Raw genomic sequence first — 17,525 nt, forward strand, 5'->3', positions numbered from 1 at the left:
CATCTTTTCTGTTTATTCTTAACTTGTGAAACTGTATCTTAGGACGTGGGGTATATAATTTGTTATTTGATATCAAGTGAACAACAGTGAATCGATTGTAATGCTTCTGGCACTGAAGGAAACAGAGGGGACTTAAATATGTTTGCAGAAGACAAAAAGCTTCCTTTTGTGTATACTTTATGACATATGTTTCCAAGTTTTAGAATATTTGAAAGTAAAAGAAAAGTTTCTCACTACTTCTCATAAAAGACCAAGAGGACAAAACAGAGAAAACAAACTACCTCCAATCCACATATTATTTATCAGGTGTTTTGGATGAAATTCAGACTGAAAAACCATAGAGTCCTTTTTCATCTCTCCCTACTGGCAGCAGCATTAGGATGCTATTCCACACTGTGGAAAAACACCCACTTTCACACTTTTAGGAATGTTGTGTTATTGATGTAGGAAAGGGGGGGGGAGGGTAGCGTTAGTGCAAACAGGTTTGGGCTCCTCTCCTCATCCTTGCTGCCAGCGTCGTTGTAGGTCGCTTGTGGGATACTCCTGGCTTCACGACTTCGCCAGAGGACTTGGGCTCACACCTGTGCATACCTGGGTACAGTCCCAGAGGCTGCTAGAAAAATCTTGAATAGGGGACGCCTGGACCGCAGAGCGCTTCCTAAAAACTCAGCAATCCTCCTCTCTCGACTTTTTCTGCACCAGATAACCGTCCCAGGATCTTAAATTTTTTTCCTCGGGCAAATGTTTTGCTTGGACCCCTTGCAGCAGCGGGGTCTGATTCGGCCTCGCTCGCTCTGGCTTCCTGGCTCGCTTGGGACCACGCAGAGCGGGGTGCGGTTTCCCTTCTTCCCCTCCACACAGGGAAGAGACGAGGCGAGAGGAGGTGCTCAGCTTTCTTGGATACGCTCCCAAGTATTTGTAATTTGGCATTTACGAAGCAAAATAATGCTAACATGCAGAACACCCACCGTAGAGGTGCTTAGCTCTCCCGAGTACTCTCCCAAATACCTCTAACTTGACGTTCAAGAAACAAAACAATGCTAAAATGCAAATGAGGCAATGCGATACCCAGAATGAGCCTTGCTTGACAGGCCAAACAGATTTTAATGGAAAGCTGACTCATATTCCCCAAGCCGATTCATTCAATCTTTAAGTACTTAAAAAAATTGTGTAATTTTAAGTTCCACCACGGTTATAATGAACACTCCACAATAACAAGCAGCGGAACAATGGACACCCCCATATCGCATTGTGTCAGGTAATTACGAAGTGTAGCGGCGCGGGAAAGCGAAGCCGCGAACGTCAACGTGTCCCCCCGCAGCGCGTACGAGCATTCAGGGCCGCGTATCTCTCCCAAGCCTCCTCACGCCGCTCACGCCAGTGCCTCGACCCAGAGAGCCGCAGACGCGACCCGAGCCTGGCCCCAGGCACGGACCTGGTGGGCCCGAGCGACGGCGCGCGGGCGCAGGGGGAGCGAGCACGAATGCGGGAGAACAGCCGCGCGCAGGGAAGTCGCCGGGCAGAGGGTCCACGGGCGGTGGACGGGGGGGTCCCGCCAGGCGAGGCGAACGCAGCCGGCTCTGGAAGGACGAAACCCTAAGGGGGACCCCGCGCTCCCAGCAGCACCCAGTGCCTCTGAGGTTAAACCCAGGGCACTGGGACAGGGTGCGCACGGGGTCACAGGGTAAAACTGTTACTTTGTAGTGAGACACAAGTGTGCGTGAGAGAGAGAGGACTGGAGGGAAAAGAAAGAACCGGGGACTGAGGGCCGAGATGTCCTACTTCTAAGTGGCTCACTGAGAGGCAAAAGCTGTCTTGCAAGCGCAGTCGTAGCCCGCGCTGGCTGGGGACCGGCGGAGCTGGGCGCAGGGACCTCTCCAAGGGGCCTCCGGTCTCCACAATCCCTGAGGTGGCCCCCGGAGCTGGGGACACTATCCTGGCAGCTGAGGCGAGGTCAGGTCTGTGGTCTGCTTTCTCCCGAACCCCGGAGCTGGAATCGGGAGGCGGCGAGCTCAGCCTGCCTCCCCCGGGGGTGAAGAACGCGGGCCCTTTGGCGACTCGACCTCGAGTCCCCGTGCCCTCCCACCGCCCAACCTCCTCCCTTCACCCTCATTCATCCCCCCCCACCCCCCCGCAGCTTCTAGGACCGGCTCAAAAGCCAACTCCAAACGCACACGAGCCCACAGCGAGGAGCCCAGGAGAACAGCTGGGGTCTGCGCGGCCCCGGGGGCCGTCGTGCCGAGGTGGCGGCCGCGAGGGGCGCCGCGTCCCGCCGGTGCCCGCCGCGGATGAACCAGCGGCCGCGAGCAGCCCCCGGGGCCGCGCAGCATCCGCGTACTCAGTGACGGTGGAAGCCACGCCCGCTCCGGAGCTGGGGGCCGTCCCAGCCCCCCCCCTTTACCTTTCCCCCTCCCTCCCGCCCCCTCCTCCCCGCGCCGGCCCCCGGCCCGCCCCCGGCTCGGCTTGCGGGAGGCGCTGGGCGCCGGGGCTGGCGCGCTCTCCCGGGCGCACACACACACATCCACGCACGCACGCCCAGAGCCGCTCTCTCCGCGCCCGGCCCTCGCTCCCCTCGCCCATGCAGACGGACAGAGCGACGGAAGATGGCTGACGACTCCACGGGGCCCCGAGGATGCAGCCCGGCGGCGGCGGCGGCGGCGGGAGCGGCAGCAGCAGCGGCGGCGGCAGGGGCGGCAGCGGCGGCGGCGGCGGCGGCGTTGGCGGCGGCGGCGGCAGCGGCAGCGGGAGCGGCGGCGGCGGCGGCATCCCCGAGACCCCTCGAGCTACCTTTCCCTCTGACAGCCACTGACGTTCTCCGCCGCTAGAAGAGACCCCGCTTCTCCGGCGCCCGCCTGCCCCCCTCCCCCCCCAGCCCCAGCCCCAGCCCCAGCCCCAGCCCCGCCAGCACCGCTACCTCCGCCAGCACCGCCACCATCAGCACCACCTCCACCGCCACCACAGCCACCACCGCCACCACCACCGCCACCACCGCCGGCGGCGGCAGCAGCCATTTCATCTCCACAGAAACCAGACACAAAAACATGGCAGAAATGGAGAAAGAAGGGAGACCTCCGGAAAATAAAAGGAGCAGGAAACCGGCTCACCCAGTGAAAAGGGAGATCAATGAGGAAATGAAGGTATTTTTGGACTTCGGGCATGGCGAGCCGGAGCTCTTTCTTGGGCCGCTGTATGGATGGGGTGGGGGGACGGGGAGCGCCTGTCAGTTTCTGTCGGATGCCCAGAACGCCTCCGCTCCTCCCCCAGGTGCCAAGCCGAGGCCAACTCGCGGCTGCATCCCCGAGATTTGCCTATCTCCGATTTGATGGGGGGGGGGGGGCGGCCGGGAAACCACATACTATTTAACCTTATAAACCCCAGGTTGGCACGGGCGCGTTTCAGTGGGAGGGGACCGGGGGCCCAAGTGGCGGGTGGACGTGGTGAAGAGGCTTTCCTCGCCGGCGGTGTGTAGTTCCCCCCCCCCCCACCCTTTTCTTCGGGGACCGTTCCTCGGATCCCTCCAAAGTTGAGGAGCTGCCGGGCCGAGGAACCCTGGAGCGCTCGATTCCAGCCTTCCCTCCAGCGCGTCTCCCACCCACCCCGCCCCGATCCCGCGTCCCCCCGAGTAGCCGGCTGCGTCGGTGCCCAGAGGCTGTCAGTGCCCCGGCGCGTGCCTCCCCGGCGGCGCGAGTCCGGGGACCGTCTTGACGGCCGGCTTACCTCGCCCGCCCCTGTCCGCTCCTCTCGCTCGGCTGCCCCCGCCTCTCGCTCGTCTTACTAGGCTCCACTTCCCAGTTTAGCGGACCCGGGCAAGCCCCGCCGAAAGATAGCTGTCTGAGGGGCGGCCTTCCCGGGCGCCTGCCCATTGTTCGGCAAGGCCAGCCCGGAGTCCCGCCGGCGAGGTCGGGCTGCCCGCCAGGCCAGCGGTGCCCCAGAGGTGGCGAGCGCAGCAGCCTGGCACGCCAGCTGTTCGCTTTGGAGCGACTGCACCGGAGCACCGCTCAGCTCCGGACCCCCTCCCCCCTCCCCCCACATTCATTTTCCGTGAAGTTGAAGCTTTTGCCAGGCTAGGGTTTTATTCTGTGTTGATATGACGAATCGCTCTTGATTAAAGAAAAAAAATATATATATATTCTTTTTGTGAATTACAAACAAGCAGCAGTTTTCAGGGGGACTTTAGCTTTCATTCTGTAGCCAGCTTGGTGTTCCCTACCTTATGCAAGATAGAATCTTTAACACTGCCAACTGACTTGGTCAGGTTGGTGAACTTTGTATTTAAAAGACAGACTGGATGAAAATGGCATACGACTAAGTAAAATTTATCGCGCTTTGAGGCTTTCTTGATTGGAATAAGCATATTCTATGAGAGTGCCCATGCTTAGGAGGGGGCGCACGGATAATGTAAGCTATATGAGCACCTAGGTGCATATGCTTATAGCTTTCCTTTGATCCAAAAAATGTCTGTAGCAATCTCAGTTTCACGATTCAAGTTATTTCTGGGTGAGGAACTTAGTGCCTGAAAGCATGGGGGGCAGCATCAGTCCAAGGGGAGTTAAGGAAGATTTGCCTTGGAAATCAGTGCCATTCCTTGTGATGAAAACCACCATTGATTTCAATGATAGTTTTTAAAAGACAGACCAGTAGGAGTTATCTTCTGATGGGGGCTGGAATTCAAACAGTCTACAATAACCATTCTTCCTCACTTACCCTTCTCTTCTGTCCTGTGTTTCCAGATTACTTTTCCATTTCGTTTTACATTGTGGTGGAGGAACAGGAGAGAAGAGAGCCGCTAGGAAATCACAGTGTGCACTGGCCCTTTAAAACACTGCCTAATGTGATCTATATGGATGGCAGCTTTTAAGTTTCATAGGTTCTAGAATTACAAATTAGCTAATTTTAATCAAAACATGTGAAATGTTATCCCGGCTGGATATAAAGGCTGACTGTGCTCAATGCTTGGGGCTGGCGTTGTTGACTTTGGCTGCGGGCGCACTCCGTGGTTTGGGAGATAGTTGTCCTTCTACAGTATAACAGATGTTTGTCTGAACTGGTGAGGAAGAAACAAAAACAACATTGTGTGAAGGGGAAAAATTACACAATTTTTGGTCAATGCTGCAGGACTAAGTATGGAATTAACCTTCGTGCACAGAATTTCCTCTTCTTAAAATGTTATTTTTCTTCCAAATCACCACCTACTATTTGAAGTTTTAGTCCTCATCATTTCTGTGTAGAGTGGCATTAAATAAGAAGTTTTACACAGAAAATAACTCAATTGCCTGTAGGATTGGTGTTTTCTGTCTGGTTTGGACCAGTGTGTGAGAGATCCCAGCGGAAATCTTCAGTCATGTCAACGCACACCATGCCAGTATGCATGAATTCCCATTTCTACTGGAATTGTCTTATAGGTATTCCTCTAATATAATGGCACCCAGGATCCTCATTTGAAAAGCGGTTTCTCCGAGTCAAATGATAGAAGGGTTAATTTGAACTCATTAGTATTTTTCTGTTTTTAATATTATTTACCAGATCAATATAACCCCTTCTCAAACCTCATGGTATTATTACTACTCCTTGTCCCCAAACCTCAAGTGTAGAGTAACATAACAAGTCAGTTGCCCTGTATAAAAATATGTGCAACAAAATGTCACCGAGAACACAATGTGGCCTTGTGCAGCTTCATATCAGTGCCGCTGGAGCTGCCTGGCTGTGTTTGCCTTCATCTGAACGGCTTTCATCTGGACCAGTGTAAACTAAACCCTGGTAAGTAATCACTGCCCGGCAGAAAGAAAGGAATGTATACAGCTAGCACGGCCTAAGCTGTAAAAACGGAAACCTGAGCCCCACTGAGGATCACATATCAAGGCTTGAAGGTAGGGGAAATGAAAGGGGGAAAGAGGAGAGAGCGAATGGAAAAGTCAGCCTGGGAAGTGGAGGATCAGGAGGAGGCCCCCCTTAGGGAGATTTGGCTCAGGGATTAGGGAATTTTATCATGGTGTACAGTGACCTACTCAGGTTTCAACACTGGTTGGATCAAGTTGCTTCTCTGTGAGCTGAAAGAAAAAAGACTGGTGTGTATGTGATTTTTTTTCCCTTCGGGTAATAGAAAGGACATTGGTACAAGTGTCTATTTTAAGTACAGCAAATGCAGGGCACTCAGAATGAGCAACAAAATCACCTCATCATGAGGGTTTCTTCAAGATCTCCTAATTGAGATAGTTACACATTTATTTAAAAATGGCTGGAGAAGACAAACTGGCTGAGGTTTAGCTGACAGCAGTAATGGCATTGGAGATTGTCTTCATGTGGCTGAGAGCTAATGTTGGTCGCTGTTTCACTAGATCAGATATTGAGTTACATTTTCGTTATCACTGGTTTAATGTGCATAGCAGTTGTAACAAATTTAAATTTGATACAATATAATTTTGTGTGTGAAAAGTACATGACTTGGCATAGATGCTTATAGTGTAGTGAAAATATCTTCCAAGTGGAAGTGCTTGTCTCATTATGACCTTTACAATGTTTCCTTATCTTTCCTTTTCTTCTTTCTAGCTTCACCCTGGTTTTTCTTGATTAAAAAGACTTGCTACTTTGCTGTCTTTATAATAAGTGTGCCTTATTTAATTAATGACCAGTAGAGACAATTTTTTAAAAGATTAGATGGTGATGCAGTTTACATTTTGACTATTTTTGGTTTCTAAAGTAAATATTGTGATTGTATCTGATGTAATATGTCTTCAATATACTGTTCGCTCACATGTATCATAATAAATGGATCTTAGAAGGGAATCCCAATGATAGAAGGGCTAATTCATTTCAGGAGTTCATCCAGAACATGATAGATTTAATATAAAAACTAGTTCATACTACTGGATGTGTAAATGTAAATATACGTGTAATTGTAACAGTAATAGCTCTACTTAAGGGTATGTATTTTGCACACATAGATCTTAGTGGCTACTGAACAGTAATGCAGCTCAAAAAACTACACTATGAGTAGAGATAATGAGTCAGATTTTTATCTTTTAAAACTCTTTGACAAAACCAGTATGATTAGATCAAGCACTCTGCCCTGGAAACTTTCCTAAACAAACCATAATTAATACATTTACAGTGTTTGACTTCTTTATCAATTGTTAAACTACAGAATAATCTGTATTAAATGTTTTAGGGCCTCCTTTACTGAAGAAGCTCTCTGTCTATAAATATTCCCAGTAAGTACTTTGTACCTAAAATTATGCTTCAGTCTTGATACCTACAGTTAGAGTCAGGCACATCTGTTAGAGTTTAGTAGTAAACTCACCACAAGATTTGCTAATTTGGTTTCTGATGGTCTCCATTTGGCATTAAAAATGACCTGTGTCAACTACATAGACAATAAAGCAAGTTTCAGAGCCAAACTGGTGCGTGCAGTGAGATAAATTGGTTTCCATTCAAAGAAAGAAAGAAAGAAAGAAAGAAAGAAAGAAAGAAAGAAAGAAAGAAAGAAAGAAAGAAAGAAAGAAAGAAAGAAAGATAGATCACGGTATGGATTGGAAAAGTCAGCATGTTCAAGGTTGAAATCAGCTCATTACTAAAACAGGTATATTTTAAGTTTTTCTGCTGAAACTCCAGCCTGATGTCAGACACAGTGAGTCACAGGAACCTAGAAAGTGGGCTCCAGACAGATCTCACTGTGGCATTCACAAATTATGTCAGACCTCTCAGCCGGTGGCCTCAGGTGTGCCACGTGGCAGGGCTGGGGATGAATGTCACTGGGACATGGTCTTTACTTCTTGGGAGCTGGAATAGGATGTTCTTGAGCTCATCAGCCTTGCCCTCCACCTTCCTCTCAGTTGTCCTGCTCAAGTCTCCCATCAAAACCCATTAAGAGATGGTTCTGGGAAGGCACAGAGAGCTATGAATTCTGCTCTGTTCAAACCAGGCTTTTCTGAAAAGAGTCTCTTTTTATGTCCGTGAACCTGCGAGTGTGATAGAGCAAGATTCTCTAAGCCTTATACAACTCGCAGGTTCCAGAGACGAGGAAATGGAAAGGAACCGCTCCACTTCCTCCCGAATCTGAAATAAACATTTGAACTAGAAGAAAATGAGTCTGACAGACTCATTCCCTTCTGCGTTTCCTGCCTCTGTGCTTGCCAAGCACTGCTCTGAGAAGCCAAGCCTTACACTCCTTGTGTGAGAGACAGACTCATAGAAACCAAGAGGTAACAGTTTTTAAAGGAAAGTCAAAAACAGGGCCTCAAAAAGGGCAAATATCAGTGAGCACAAGTGACTGTCTGAAAAAAGGAGAGTTCCAGGGAAGGATAGTGTCTTGTTAGAGTGACCATATTTTTATATCTCCTAGGGAAGTGTCCTTTTCATGAAGGCTTTATACTGCTTTCTCTTTCTTTTCAAAAAAGTTATTAGAAGTAGTAGAAGGCGGATCACTTAAAAAGCTCTGAAGTCTCAAACTTCCTCTTGTGGAATGGGAAGTCAGCCACACTTGCACTCTCGAACTAATAAGATTATTGAATATTTTCCTAAAAGAGAAGGGATATTACTGGGTAAAATGAGAAAAAAATACTTAGTTTTTGATGGTGCCAATTGAAACATGTAAACAGACATGAAAGCAAGTGGTGAGTGCGATATGCTGAATGTATATTTTAGGATCTGTAGACTGGTGGGTGTTAATATCTCTTATATAACCAAAGGGCTGTGGAACTCTGTCCCGTTTTAAGGCCAGAGGCTTTGGCAGGGACAGGAAAACAATGTAACAAGTCTTGGTGACTTTTAGGGCCGTTCTACAGCTGTGATGGGACACAGCTGCACACAGCTGCACACCTGCCTTGTTTGCCACAGTGTTAGCCTGGGGGCTGGAATCCCCAATTTCACAGCATTGGTTTGACCTTTTTTAGGACATTTGATGTTCTGGCCATGGATGAAAACGTGGGAACATAATTGTCCGCTCTGTGTCACAACAAGACAATAAAGCGACCTAGGTTTTATATGTGGAAACACACAATTTTGGTTTCATATGCCAATTATACAGCTGTCCGATTTAGAATATATCAATAAGAGAACAAGACTTTTTCCTCAGGCCTGTTCCAAGCTGGGGTTGTAGTTTAGTATTATGATGTGTCTTCTGCCTTTAGAACTGTACTGTAATCATTGTGTTGTGGCTGACAAACAATGCTTCAAGATGGAGTGTAGCAACCATCTTTAAAGGACTTTTTTTTTTTTTAATATTTATTTGTTTTGAGAGAGAGAGCATGAGTGGGGGCTGGGCAGAGAGAAAGAGAGGGAGAAAGAATCCCAAGCAGGCTCTGTGCCGTCAGCAAGGAGCCCGATGTGGGGCTTGAACTCAACAAACCGTGAGATCATGACCTGAGCTGAGATCAAGGGCCTAAGGCTTAGACTGAGCCACCCAGGTGCCCCCATCTTTAAAGGATTTCCAGCTAAAACACTGTAATTCAGGTAAAAAGGACAGGGCTCACTAGGTAAAGTCTGCTCCAAGAGCACAAATCTAGCTGCTCTTATTGTTTCAAGCATGTGGATAGCCCTCTAACAGGGCTTCTGTGGGGAGTGGCTGGTCCTTATGATACCATCTGATCCAGTGGGATCATGAATGTGGATGTACTTTGTAATCTTTGTAATCTGTAAAGGGCCCTTACAATATTTTTTTTTCACTGTTTAAATGTTACCTCCCAAGCCTCTTGCAGAACTCTAAAATAAAATGGATCCACTGGATCTGTGTTAAGAGAGGTGACTTAGGGGCACCTAGGTGGCTCTGTCAGTTGAGTGTTCAACTTTGACTCAGGTCATGATCTCATGGTTTGTGAGTTCAAGCTGCTTGTCAGGCTCTCTGCTGTCAGCCTGGAGCCAACTTTGGATCCCCTCTCTCTCTGCCCCTTCCCCGCTCTCATGCTCTCTTACTCTCTCTCAAGAAAAAAATAAACCTTGAGAGAGAGAGAGAGAGAGAGAGATGATTTACACTCAGCCTTAGGCCAGATGTGGGGATAGAGCTAGAAGCCGACTTCTAATCAAGTTCAGTTCTTACTTCTGCAAAAGAAACCACTTCTCTTCTGCAAATTGTTCTCTTACCCCCTTTTGAAATCTCAATTAGTGAGTTCAGTGGTGCTTGACAGAAACCTACCTCAGAAGTCAGAACACACAGAGGTGAAAGGGGAGATAAAATATTTTCCAAAAATAACCATCATTCTGTCATTCATAATCTTAACCAGCAGGGATGCTAGCATTTTTCCCCCCGCCTTGTAAATTGTTCAGGATTGGGGGTTTCCTTTTCCTTTGAAAGTATTTCTCATAGGCTTCAGTTTTGTAGACAATGTGTGCCAGAATGTTTTGAAGTTAAGTCATGTGACTGACAGATCCTTTTTGTTGTCATCAGGACTGTGAATATGGCTGACATGATTGTCTGTGAGAAGACTATGTGTTAATTAATTTTTAATTAAAGTGATTTTTTACTTTTATAAAAATAATACAGAGACATAATAGAAATAGTAGAGCAAGCATTACAAAAGATACAAAATACAATACAAAAGCAATACAAAAGCTAAAAGAAAAACAAAGCCTATAATTTTCCCACCCAGACACAATTACTATCAACATTTTGATATATGTCTTTTAATGCCCTTTTCTATGTATGATACATAGTTTTTTTAAAAAACAAAAGAGGTCTTCTAGTGCACTAGGCTTCTAGAAAACTTAATATATTGTTAATAGCTTTTCATGGCAGTAAAAATTTATCTATAGCCTATATTTTAATGGCACAATAGTATTCCATTTTAGTCATTCCATGACTAGTCTGTAATTTGTTTAACCAGATTTCTATTGTTTGGCATATAGTTTGTTTTTAAGACAAAAACCCCACTGAGATAAACATTCCTGAACATGCATATTTTTGCATGCATTTCCTTAGAATGATTCCTACAGTGCTCGGAAATACAGTTGCTGAATCATCAAAGGGTATGTACATTTTTAAGGGCTTTCACTGAATATAGTCAACTAACCTTTTCTAAAAGTTGTATCAACTTAAATTTCCAATTCTAGGAGACTGCTCATTAACACTGGATATTCCAGTTCTTTTAACTTGCACATAGTTATTTTTAGAATCAGTTTTCCTGAATTTTGTTTGATCATTTTTTTGTATTTACACATTTAAAAAGAATTTGTGAATATATTCAAATGTACTAGCACATTGACTGAGTGCATTCTAAGTGCTAGGCATTGTCCTAGAATAGACATAAAATGAAATAAAAGATTTCTGCCCTCAGGTAACTTATAGTATATTTGGGATAGGTGACATATTTTACCAGACCTAGGACGTTGAGTGAAAATTGGAATTATGTTTGTGGGGAGAGAACATAGCTTTTCCCTCATTTGAATGAATAATTGGGAGCTCTTTGAAAACTTTCTACTCTCTTGGTTAGTATACAAAGTTGAAAACACACTGCCATTCAGTTTTATGAGGCCTGGTAAGAAAGAAACGGTACCTACATATATTTTAAAGTCTATTTGGTGTTTTCAAAATAAGATCATTAGTCCTTTTCTAGGACCTTGAAGTAGTTGTGTTTCAGAACTATTGTGAGAATTTGTAATTACTGCAATTTTCAAAGTGCCTTGAAGTCAACTCTTTATTATTTACCTGGTAAAGTAGTCAGTGAAAAATCATTTAGACTGAACTTTGACATTTGTACAGTACTTCCAGGTGAATAAGGAGAGAATCTAATGAATGCCCTAGGAGTTAAGTTTCATCAAAAATAAATTTTGCCGGAATCAAAAGAATTCAGAAGGAATGGGGAAATAGTAAAATCTCTAGCCTTTCCACCATCTTTCTGTGACCTATTTTTTTTTTTTTTTTTTAAATTCTAGGAAGAGATCATGCTTTCAGACTAAATGTTAGGATTGTCTTTTTTTTTTCCCTTAGGAGCCCTGGAAACGAGAGAGGGAATTGGAGAGGGCAAGGAAGAGGCATGGGGATAAATACTAAAAGTACAAAGCAACTAGAGTCAGATGCAATGTGCACAAAATTATAAAATGAGAAGATTAAATTTAACAGTGAATTTGAATACAACTCAATAGTTCAAATAATTGAGGACAGTAGAGGCCAGTGATCAAATCTGAAAGCAAGCAACATAGGTAGATATAGGCCCTGGTTGGAAAGCTCTTTATGATGTTGACATTCTGTGGTATGATGTCCTTGCAACTCTCTGATTGGTCCAAGGAGGAAGTTTCTTTGGAATTGCTGACACATTGGACTATATAGAATTGATCATAGAAAGAGGCCTGGTATAGGAATCAGAAGATCTGTATTCTTGTTCTGACTTTACTGGGTGATGTCTCATGCCTGTCATTTACTTTCTGGATATTCTTTTTTTTTTTTTTCCAACATGGTGTGCACTTTATTTTTTTTTTTATTTTTTATTTTTTACAAATAGTTTATTGTCAAATTAGTTTCTACATAACACTCAGTGCTCATCCCCAAAGTGCCCTTTCTGGATATTCTAATGTTCTGTTGTAAAATGAAGGTATCACCTAGGTTCACCAGAAGTTTATTGTGGAAATCAAATACCCAACCTATAGGGTTATTGAAAAGAACAGAGAGGTAAAGGATGTGCAAACACAGTAAAGTGCTGTAAGAGTGTTAGACATTATCATTATAATTATAGTGACCTATTTTCCAAACCCAAATTGGACCACATGGTATGAGAGAGGATTTTTGTGCCACTTCCAAGGGTGAGAGGCAGTCTGCAAAATGTGATTCAGATGCCAGAATATTGAAATTTCTGGCACAATTTTGATGGTTTATGGGAGCAATGATAAAATATTTGAAATAGTAACTGTTCAGTAAAATTTATGGTATGTGATTACAATAATTGTAATATTTCTTTGCAAAAGGTATTTAATTTCTTGTCTGAGTAGAAGGTCTTTGATTTCACAGAATCTTACTGCTGGGAGGGACCTGGGGGACTTTAGTTTCCCACCCTGTCTCTAGGACATTTGCTGGGTGAAGATTTGGGGGGGAGACAAATTTCACTATCTCCCTTGGTACAGTAACTTGTCTTATTATTAAACATCTTTCTGGCAAAAATCTCTGCAGTTTAACTCTTATCACCTTTATTTTTTCACCGTTTTAAAACCATAACATACATGAGAAAGATCTGTAGGAAAGTATTTTTTTAATAGAAAATTCCTTTTTTAAGGATAATAATTTAAAAAATGTTGAAAAACCAATGGTTGGAATTTTCTACCAGAAGAATTTGAAAACCCTTATGGGCCATAAACATTAAGCTAATTTCTTCTAGAATGTTATGTTTCTTGGATGATAACTGCAAGAATCTACTTCATTTCCTTTGGTTTAGCACCATAATGAGCCCATATGATATCTAGCATCAAATTCTACCTAGAAATTAAAAATCTTAAGTGTGTTTAAGACAGAAAGAATAGTCTATTTCTTATTCTTATGCTACAAGAAACTTTGGTGTTCGTTTTCTCTTTCTTTCATCTTTCAATCTTTCATGAAAGATTTGAGATTTATAGCTTGAGGGTTTATAAACCTTTCATTTTCTGCTTTTGCAGTCATCTATCAAAGCAATAAGGTGTTTGCTTTTATTTTCACTGACAAAAAAGGAAATGTTTTAGAACTTAATTTCATTGACATTTATACTCATTTGAAAATCATACAGTAGACCAAGTTCACATTGATTGTTCCACGAGGCCTCTGAGTTTTCAGCACAAACCATAAACTAAGTGATGCAGTTAAGATACCCCAATATTATGAATTTGGTGTTAATAATCCAGCAGAGGTTTTAGTTTTTTACCCGAATGTCTGAAACTTCTGGATTCCATCCCTGGGATTGGTTCTGAAAAGCTGAATGGATTTGCAGCTGGACTAAAACAAACAAATCTATATCCTTGGCTGGGAGGCTGTTCCATGAATTATGCATCTGTAGCCTTGTGTCACTTCAGAGGTTAGACAGAACTGGAGAGAGAGACGCCCAGATACAAACGGTCTAGAAAATTGGATATGGTGGCCAAGAGTTACTATGCAAAAGATTTTCTGTCTTGTTGGCACAGTTCTCTTGGAGATTGGGGCAAATAGCACACAGACCAATAGGATGGCTTGAACTTGGCTTTTAACACTGTGGGGAATTGATGTTTTGATGTAAGGTGTAATCTTTCTCTGTGGAGACTTCTGCTGCCAGACCACTGATGGAGAACCTCGATCTGTGTGCTTAGGGACTGTCATTCTCTGGTCCAGGAGCTCAGCTTAGTGAAAAAAAAAAGGGCATTAGGGGAGACTGACGCCTCATTAAAGGGATCTCTTTTGATTGAGTGGAGCAGCGTTTAGCCGAGTCCTCCTCAGTGGTATTCCAGAGGTTGCTGAGCTTATTATACATATCGATCATATCATCTTTGTGCATTCATGAAAAGAATGTCTATTTAATGTGGACATGACCAGCCATCAGAGAGAATAAATGCCTCACTAAAGCTTGATATGGCTGACTGTTGGCCTTGTGGATGGTAGCACTGAATCAATCTGGCTAGATTTTTAAAAAATTGCTAGTGCACTATCCCATCACAGATAGACCCAGTTGGAGTCCTGGGCTTAAGTGGGTACTAAAGCAAAGAATCTAACATTCTGTGGGTGGTTTGAAATGCCAGGTTTGTTTTTGTGGAGTCAGTAGTATAATAACTTTTCTTTTTTATGCAACCCCTGCTGAAATCTAAAGTGAAATTCAAGAGAACATGGAATTCGCACGTTGAAGCTGTGTACACTCTTGGTTTAGCCTGGGTGCTTTGTTTCAAGTATATAAATTATACATCCCAGTGTAATTTGGAAATGACAGCTTCTAAGGAGAATGAGAAAAGATTCTCTGAGCCACAGAGGTTAGAATATATAGTTTTTCTAGCAAGTCTAGGAAGCTCAGGATGCCCTGCCAAATAAAGATTTTCTTAAAAAAAAGGAATTCATTCAACATGTATTAAGCCCTTATTCTCTAGCATAGGTTCCTTCTTTTTATTTTTAAATTTTTCCCCCAGCTTTAATGAGACATAATTGAACATAGCATTGTGTAAGTTTAAGGTGTACAATGCATTGATTTGATGTATTTATATACTGTAAGATCATTACCGCTATAGCATTAGCTACACCTCCAACCTGCCATAGTTATCACTTCTTTTTCATGGTGAGAACATTGAAGATCTACTCTCTTAGCAACTTTTGAGTATATGATACAGTACTATTAGCTATAATCATCATGCTGTACATTATTTCACCCAACTTGTTAATCTAATAACTGGAAATTTGTACCCTTGGACCACTATCTACCCATTTCTCTCACCTCCAAACTCCTGGTGATTACCACTCTATTTCTTAGAGATTTTTAAGGCACTTGCAAGCATTAAGATCATTAATACAGTCTCACATCTTATTTCCAGATCTAGCAGTTGTTAAGTTCACAAGAAATAGTCACATGATATTAAAGCTTTTAAAGCTGTCCAACTATACCCATTATTTTCACAGTTTAGTATCAGTAATAACAACACTAATGATACCTTACATTTATTTACTTTTTATTTTTTAAAAAAACTTTTTAATGTTTATTTATTTTTGAGAAAGAGAGAACAAGTGTGAGTGAGGGATAGGCAGAGAGAGAGGGAGATACAGAATATGAAGCAGGCTCCAGGCTCTGAGCTGTCAGCACAGAGCCCAACGCGGAACTCGAACCCACAAACCGCAAGATCATGACCTGGGCTGAAGTTGGACACTTAACTGACTGGGCCACCCAGGTGCCCCGATACCTTCATTTATATGTTGATTTATAGTTTATAAGGTATTTTCATGTGTTATCCAAAATCTGGGCTATTAACCTTAAAGTAATTTGGTACTTTTATGTTACTCGTTGGAAGACAATCATAATGACCTTTGATTTTATGGAGAAGGAACCTGTCACTAGTGAAATTTGTAAAGCAAATTATACACTGATTTTTAAAGTATACATTTGCAAAAGGGAAAATTAAAACCGGAGACCCTTGTAGTCTTGACAATTGAGAAATTATTTCTTTGCTGAGATTTTGCTTTATTTGAGACAAGAGTCATGTTAAAAAACAATACCTGAATCAGAAAGCAATTCTAATTTAAATTTATCTGAGCCACAAAAAATTTGATTGTTTTCATTTTCAAAATATCTTCTTAGCTGTTTTCACACTTCACCTTTCAGTATTTTTGTGTTGGTCTGGGGTATAGACTTTGTAGAATATGCTAAAATATGACTTCCTATTTGTAAGCAAAACTGACAAATACCTTTTTTTCTTATTATTTTTAAATTGCAAATGTGTGAAGGCCTGTCATAATTGGATGTGTCATCCTGAGATTTAAATGCATTTCAGTTTTTGAACATGATTTGAAAAATGAACACGGACTCTAAGGGAGGTGGGGAAAGGCTGGCATGAAACGAGTAGTGCAAACAGATTTCGACTTACGCATTCTTTTCAAATAGTTATTGATTATATAAAAAAGAAACCTATGCTTTTCTTTCAGAACTTTGCAGAAAACACTATGAATGAACTCCTTGGCTGGTATGGCTATGATAAGGTTGAATTGAAAGATGGTGAAGATATTGAATTCAGGAGCTACCCTACAGACGGAGAGAGCCGGCAGCACATTTCTGTTCTCAAAGGTAATGACATTTAATGTCCCTTTGTTCATGCAAAGAAGGATTAACTATCTCAACCTGCCAGAATTGAGTTGCTTTGGGACTCATTTTGTTGATTATGCCAATGGTTGATTTAAATGTACATCCCCAGTAGTGCTTTCCCATAAGCAGAATTCCACAGAATATAAGAGCACAACATAAAACAAAAATAGACACAGCTTAATCTCCTTCCAGCAATGAGAGAACTAGCTAGCAAGGGCTACGGCCCTAAGTGTTATGGTCTTGCCCACAAATTTATAGACAGAGACAATGTCTGCTACGTTCTCCTCCTAGTTTCCTGAGTCCTTTGATATATTAGTTATTGGGGACTGGTGCTTCCTATTAAGTGAAATATTAGGTTTGGATTTTCAGACTCTTAAGACAGAATCATGGTTATTTTTGGTAATCCCCTCTTCCTCTGTTTTTGGTGGGAATTCTAAAGGAAAGCCCTGTATCTGTTTTGTGTTTGAATTCCTTCCTGCCCTGAGCCTTGGATAGGGTAAGAGGAGTAAGAGAGTCGTACATGATTGGATCCCACAGTATTCTAAAATAATTTTCATCAAAGCCTAGCTAAAGATTGGAAATTAGAGTCTTGGCACATTGGAATTAACACTGATTCTATCAACAGATAGTGTCAGATGCCTCTTGAGGGAAGCCTAAAACCACTGGTGGGTGTTGATACTGAATTTATGAACTTAAATTTGGAGTGAGAGTTTGTCAAAGAAAAGGAGTGTGTAAAGAAGCAATCCATTTGGGGAACTTCAATAAAATGTGGGCAAAATTCATTGTGTGTCATCATCAGCAATTTGATCAGCATTTGCCCTGCATTCAAAGTCT

The 17,525-nt window shown here is 43.2% G+C and overlaps 1 protein-coding gene across 4 annotated transcripts in view; it reads left to right on the top strand.

Annotated features, from left to right (window-relative positions):
* Nucleotides 1-2,929: 2,929 nt before the first annotated feature.
* The window catches only part of LOC120235208 (sine oculis binding protein homolog), a 165,045-nt gene continuing 150,449 nt past the window's right edge, over nucleotides 2,930-17,525 (top strand). For 2 of the 4 annotated variants that reach the window (XM_039237401.1, XM_039237400.1), the window contains exons 1-2: nucleotides 2,931-3,137; nucleotides 16,535-16,673. In XM_039237401.1, coding sequence (XP_039093332.1) covers nucleotides 3,042-3,137; nucleotides 16,535-16,673 — 235 coding nt within the window. In that variant the 5' untranslated portion in view covers nucleotides 2,931-3,041. Of the gene's footprint in view, nucleotides 3,138-16,534; nucleotides 16,674-17,525 lie in introns of all 4 variants that reach the window. The other 2 variants (XM_039237402.1, XM_039237399.1) reach the window with 2 other exon arrangements.

The sequence above is a fragment of the Hyaena hyaena genome, unplaced genomic scaffold, assembly GCF_003009895.1.
Source record: "Hyaena hyaena isolate Hyena2069 unplaced genomic scaffold, ASM300989v1 scaffold_123, whole genome shotgun sequence".
Lineage (NCBI taxonomy): Eukaryota > Metazoa > Chordata > Mammalia > Carnivora > Hyaenidae > Hyaena > Hyaena hyaena.